This window comes from Phacochoerus africanus, chromosome 4 (assembly GCF_016906955.1).
Source record: "Phacochoerus africanus isolate WHEZ1 chromosome 4, ROS_Pafr_v1, whole genome shotgun sequence".
NCBI classification, from domain to species: Eukaryota; Metazoa; Chordata; class Mammalia; order Artiodactyla; family Suidae; genus Phacochoerus; species Phacochoerus africanus.
In genome coordinates, this window is record NC_062547.1 from 65,053,554 (window position 1) to 65,060,173 (window position 6,620).

At 40.6% G+C, this 6,620-nt stretch overlaps 1 protein-coding gene across 10 annotated transcripts in view; it reads right to left on the reverse strand.

Moving 5' to 3' along the window:
* Positions 1-5,472, reverse strand: part of ADGRE2 (adhesion G protein-coupled receptor E2) — a 62,436-nt gene extending 56,964 nt beyond the window's left edge. For 2 of the 10 annotated variants that reach the window (XM_047776781.1, XM_047776782.1), the window contains exon 1: positions 27-257. In XM_047776781.1, coding sequence (XP_047632737.1) covers positions 27-177 — 151 coding nt within the window. In that variant the 5' untranslated portion in view covers positions 178-257. Of the gene's footprint in view, positions 1-26; positions 259-458; positions 513-5,370 lie in introns of those variants that run through there. The other 8 variants (XM_047776784.1, XM_047776788.1, XM_047776791.1 and 5 more) reach the window with 7 other exon arrangements.
* Positions 5,473-6,620: the final 1,148 nt, after the last annotated feature.

Below are 6,620 nucleotides of genomic sequence, written 5' to 3' on the forward strand. Positions count from 1 at the left end.
CCTCCACCACCCCTAGGTCACTGTACCATCACAACTGTCCGAGGGGCTGGTGAAGACCTCCCCAGATGAAGCACTGAATCCCGGAAGGCAGCGGCAGGCAGTGCTGTTGACACATGAGGAGTTTGGAGGGCACCACCGAGCACAGGCTGTGGGGACAGATGTAGGGACAGAGACCATGGTCAGAAGGCTCAAGGAAGGAAAGAAAACAGCTGGCAGCGGGGGTGCAAGAGCAGAGGAAGGGAGGGAGGGAGGAGGGGAGCTGACTGCCATCAAAACAGGAAGCATTCAGAACATTCTGGGCATTCAGGGAAGAAGAAACAACTTCTCTATTCCCAGAAAACAATGTATGCACCTCACTTGCAAAATAAGCCTCCATTTTCCCGCTATTAATGAGAGGACCTGGACTCTGGCATGCACTCCCCAACTGCCCCACCATGGAGTTGGCTAGGCAGACTCACCTGTCGTGCTCTGGGCTGCAGGTCCCCATGGCAGCAGCAGCAGCACCAAGAGTCCTGGGCCAGAAAGACAGAGATAACAAGGATAGGAAAGGGGAGCTCCCATTTCAACCTTTTTCCACATGGCCGTAGTCTCCTGGGGAAGGGGGCTCTGGCCCTGCAGCCCACCGTTTTCCAGCAGTGTCCCCATTTGCACAGAATCTGGGATTCAGCTTTTCTCCTCCATCTCCCAAGGGTCCCCAAGGAATCAGTCACTGACAGGCACAGCCTTTGTGGAACCTCGTTTGCTACATGTAAGGGGACAGAATGTAAACAGACAGCTGATGACTGGGACACATCTTAGAAACTCCAACTTCTCCCAAAGGAGGAATTATATCTGAAGGAGAAGGTCCTCAGATTGGTGTGCCTTTGCCCATACCCAGGTTCTTGGTTCTCTGGCAATGGCAGAAATCTGCTTTGAGGATTTCTCTCCAGGATCACTCCTTCTGTTTAAGGCAACATGTTTCAGAGCATACAACAAGAGCATGGGTATTGGAGTCAGATGGCCCAAAATCTGAGCCCTAGCTTACAGTATCTGCAGGACATTGATCCATGGAATTGAGAGACAGGGAGTTGAGGACAGGTGAGTATTAGAACTAAGGCACCTGCAGGTAGAGCCACGACCACCTGGTTGAGTGGCTTCTCCAGGTGCTTTACAAATGAGCTCATGGCCCTGCTATAGTGCATAGAGGGTGCAATTTTCCCCTTGATTTCCAGTCCTTCCCTAAGAAAGGAGTCACTGACAGCAGTAGGCTTTGTGGTATGAAACCGCTATGGGTGTAAAGGGATGGAATCTACCCCATGGCTTCTGTGGTGCTTTACAAATGAGCTCCTGGCCCTGCTATAGTGCATAGAGGGCACAACTTTCCCCTTGATTTCCAGTCCTTCCCTAAGAAAGGAGTCACTGACAGCAGTAGGCTTTGTGGTATGAAACCACTATGGGTGTAAAGGGATGGAATCTTCCCCACAGGCAATGACCAGTCTCCCCTATCAAGGTCTGTCATCCCAGTCAAGTGACCGCTATGAAAATCTGCTCAGATCTGTGTGCCTTTACAGGATATTTCTTGGGTAACAGGGGGAAAAAACAATTCTTCTTCCAGACTTCCACCATTTTAACATTGCGTAAGGTGATAGAGGACCCTGGTGGACAATTCAGAATTGGATATGCTCAAATATGCATCCAAACTTCCACCTGGTGGCCACACAGCCTTGGGAATACCACCTATCCTTTGAATCACAATTTCCCCAGTTCAAAATGAGTACAGTGGTCATGATAATAGGATGAGATTTATTTCGGTTGTAGATGAGTGAAAACTAATAGGGGGTTAGCACAATACCTGGCAAAGAGTAAACAGTCTACATGTCTGCTAAAGAGAAAGAAGAAATAAGAGAAGGTGTGGGATGGAAATACTATAAAACTGGATTGTGATGATCATTTCACAACTATAAATATAATAAATTCATTGATTAATAAAAAATAAATAATAATAACATAAAACTCAAAAAAAGAAAATGAAATGAATGGATAAAGATATGGTACATATATACAATGGAATATTACTGAGCCATAAAAAAGAATTAAATAATGACATTTGCAGCAACATGGATGGACCTAGAGGTTCTCATAATAAGCAAAGTCAGAAAGAGAAAGACAAATATGGTATCACTCATATGTGGAATCTAAAATATGACACAATTGATATCTACAAAACAGAATCAGACTCAGACATAGAGAACAGACTTGTGCTTGCAGAGGGGGAGGGGCTGTGAGGGGGAGAGAGAGTGGAAGTTTAGGGATAGCAGATGCAAACTATTATATATAGAATAGATAAGCAACAAACTATTATACATAGGATGAATACAATAGGGAAATATATTAAATATTCTGTAATAAACCATAATGGAAAGGTATATATATGTATATGTTTGTATAACTGAGTCATTTTGTTATACAGAAGAAATTAACACCTCTTTGTAAATCAACTATACTTCAATAACTTTTTTAAAAAAGAAGAAAATGAGGAGCAGAGATTCTCTCCTGTTCCTGTATTACAGACTTATTACCTAAGACATACTTGCATCTGGATCAGACTCCAGGCTCAGGCAGAATTACATGCTCACCTTGGTTCTCTCAGGGTCAGAGTCCCAGACTTCCACTCTTCACTCTTTGCCCAAGAAATGCTCCTTTTCTCTTGGGGCTCGGTCCAGTGGTAAAGAGAACCAGGCTCCAGGGCCAGATCGCCTGAGACCAAACCCAGAGTGGATCTGCCCCTTAGGAAATTTGTTTAGGCTTTCCATGCCTCAGATGCCCCACCAACTATGTCCCTTCCACTTTCTAAAGAGTGGCATCCAAAGCAGGATCAAATGGGTGATATTACAGCCTAACATTCCATATATATGAATAAAATAATTCAGTCTTCTGAATAAATTGTAGACATGCACACCTAAAAGTGTAAATATCTTGAAGAAACAAATTTTTCTCTCCATTTCTTTCCCGTTGGGGGGATGGGGCAGGTACATGCCTGCAGCATGCAGAAGTTCCCAGGCTAGGATTGAAACCCACCCACAGCAGCAATGCTGTGTGCAATGACAATGCCAGATCCTTTTTTTTTTTTGTCTTTTTGCCATTTCTTGGACCACTCCCATGGCATATGGAGGTTCCCAGGCTAGGGGTTGAATCGGAGCTGTAGCTGCCAGCCTACACCAGAGCCACAGCAACGCAGGATCCAAGCCATGTCTGCAACCTACACCACAGCTCATGGCAACGCCAGATCGTCAACCCACTGAGCAAGGGCAGGGATCGAACCTGCAACCTCATGGTTCCTAGTCAGATTTGTTATCCACTGCGCCATGATGGGAACTCCAGACAATGCCAGATCCTTAACCTGCTGTGCCACAAAGGAATTCCTGCTCTCCCAGTTTTTAACGGCCCATGGCATTTTGGACCTTAGACCCTCCAAAATGTGCCCAGCTTTAAAAAAAAAAAAAAAAAAAAAAGCATGTTCCACAAATAAAATGATAAGAAATCTGGGTATTTTTATAAAACCAGGAAATAAATTACAGCTAATGAGGACGACATATAAGAAACACCTAACTAAATGTATACATAGATATAGATATATGACTGGGTCACTTTGCAGTACAGCAGAAATTTAGAGAACATTTTAAATCAAATATAGTTTTAAAAAAATAAATAAATAAAATTTTATTATAGTAAAAAAAAAAAAAGACACCTAACCTACTAGGTAACAGGTATTATCCTAAACATTGAAAGAAATAGACTAATTGGAATTAAGCTGACCTCACTTATACTGGTTTTTAGTAATTCACTATTATTGGATTCAAATCATTCCATGACCTACACAAAGCCTAAGACTAAAGGACAATGTTTTTCTTTAGCACATCAGAGTTTTTAGAGTTTGGGCTATGAACTCATCTAAAAAAAAAACAAACATATAAGTGGTGAGATGGTTAATTTTATGTGTCAATTTGCCTCAACCAAGCAACCAGATATTTGGTCAAACACTAGTCTACATGTTGCTGCAAAGGTGTTTTAGATGAGTTGACATTTAAATCAGTACATTTGAATAAACATATTACCCTCCATAATCCAGTGGGCCTCATCCAATCACTTGAAGACCTTAGAGAAAAAAAAAATTACCTCCTCCAAGGAAGAGAAATTCTAAAAGATATATGCACCCCTATGTTCACTGCAGCACTATTCACCATAGCCAAGACATGGAAACAACCTAAATGCCCATCGACAGATGAATGGATTAAGAAGATGTAGTACATCTTTTATGGCTGAATACTACTCAGCCATAAAAAAGAACAAAATAATGCCATTTGCAGCAACATGGATGCAACTAGAGATTCTCAACTAAGTGAAGTGAGTCAGAAAGAGAAAGACAAACACCATGTGATATCACTTATACATGGAATCTAATATATGGCACAAATGAACCTATCTACAGAAAAGAAACAAACTCATGGACATGGACAACAGACTTGTGTTTGCCAAGGGGGAGGGGGAGGGAGTGGGATGTACTGGGAGTTTGGGGTTAGTAGATGCAAATTATTGCATTTAGAATGGATAAGCAACGAGATCCTGCTGTATAGCACAGGGAACTATCTCTAATCACTTGTGATGGAACATGATGGAGATTAATGTGAGAAAAAGGGTATGTGTATATATATATAAATATATATATATATATATATATACACACATATATATGTACAACTTGGTGCACAGCAGAAATTGACAGAATATTGAAAAGCAACTGTAATAAAAAAAATTTAAGCTGGTAAAATAAGTAAGAAAATTCTGCTTACAGATAGCCTTCAGGCTTGAGATGCAACATCAAGCTCTTCCTGGGTTTCCAGCCTTCCTGCCTCAGATCTTTGAACTTTCCAATCTCCACAATCTCATGAACCAGTTCCTTAAATTAATCCCTCTCTCTCTCTCCCTCTCTCTCTCTCTCTCTCTCTCTCTCTCTCTCTCTCTATATATATATATATATATATATATATATATATATATATATATATATATAACCAGTGGTGTATATATATATAACATAACCAGTGGTGTATATATATATATATATATATACACCACTGGTTATGTTTCTCTGGAGAACTTGGACTAATACACATGGCGAAATAAGACATCTTTGTTAAAGTCCCCAACTTTCTACTTTGAGAACTTAATATAATGGCATTAATGTCCTTCTTAAAACTCCTTTCCTGCTCTCCCTTTCAGAGATAGTGGGGAAGCCAGAGAAAAATAAAAGCCAGAAGTAAAGCAAAGAACAGAGAAAATTCTCAAACTGGGTGAATAGTCCCAGATAGCTTTAATTATAATTCTACCTACCTGGCAGAAACCTTAGATATCTGTTTCTCATGGTGCAGAGACCAGCGAGCTCAGCCGTGGAGGATGTCTTATCTCGGTCTGTGTGTTTTCAGTATGACTTGTGTTTCACATGAGCAAACAGGAAGTCATGGGCCTCAATGCTTTCTTCCCCCTCTTCTGCTGGATGTTTCCTTCTCTGTAACTTATAATTTACGAAGTATTACTTTTGTTTTTACTGCAAGCCTCCAAGAGGGTGGTTTTTATGTCTTTTTGATATAGGAAGACCCCCCTACATCAAACATGAAGAATTATTCCACTGATCTTTTTGCCCCTTTGAGGACCCTAGTTCAGAGTAAACAGCTTCTCTAATCATTACCTATTAAGAGATTTCTTTAAGTTTCTACTTTGAAATCAATGTAGATTAAGAAGAAGTTGCAAAACAATACAAAGAGGTTGTTTTCTTACAAAGGTTATCATTGCATGCAATGAGAGTCCAACATCTAAACCGAGAAACTGGCATTGGTACAAGGTGTGTGTATAATTCCATGTCATTTTATCACGTGTCGATTCCTGTAATTATCACTGACATCTAGATACATAAATATTCCATCATCACAAAGGTCTCCCTCAAGTGAGTGTCTCAGGTTCCTAGCCAATAGCATCACTGTCAATAGGCTTGCTCCAACAGAATTCCAACCAACAAGCATGTGAATGAGCTTGGAAATGAAGCCTTCCCCAGTCAAGCCTTGAGATGAGACCACAGCTGCAGCCAACATATTGACAGAAGCTTTGTGAGAATCTAACAAAATACTATAAATCAACTATACTTCAATCGAAATCAATAATAAATTAGTAATTAATAATAATTAGTGTGTTATTTTAGCCTGCTTGGGGGGGAGGGATTTTTAATGCAGCCGTTAGTAACTAATACACACCATAACAGAATTCTCCTTGATAAGGCTCTAAACTACCTTTTCAACCTTATCTTGCCCTCCCCACCAGACCATGCTCCTCTCACACCTAGGTGTTGAAAAGCTAGGACTTATCTCACACTGTTCCTGTCTCAAGGAGGCTCCAACCCCAGCTAACAAATGATCCTTTCTATGTATTGCACAACAGAGAGGATATAACCAATATTTATAATAACTGTAAACAGACTGTAACTTTTTTAAATTGTATATGTTTTTTATTTTTCAAAAAAACTGATGAGTAAGCAGTTCCCAGGAGCGTGGCTGCAGTGAGGTATATGACTCCATTTCCTTGACAAACCT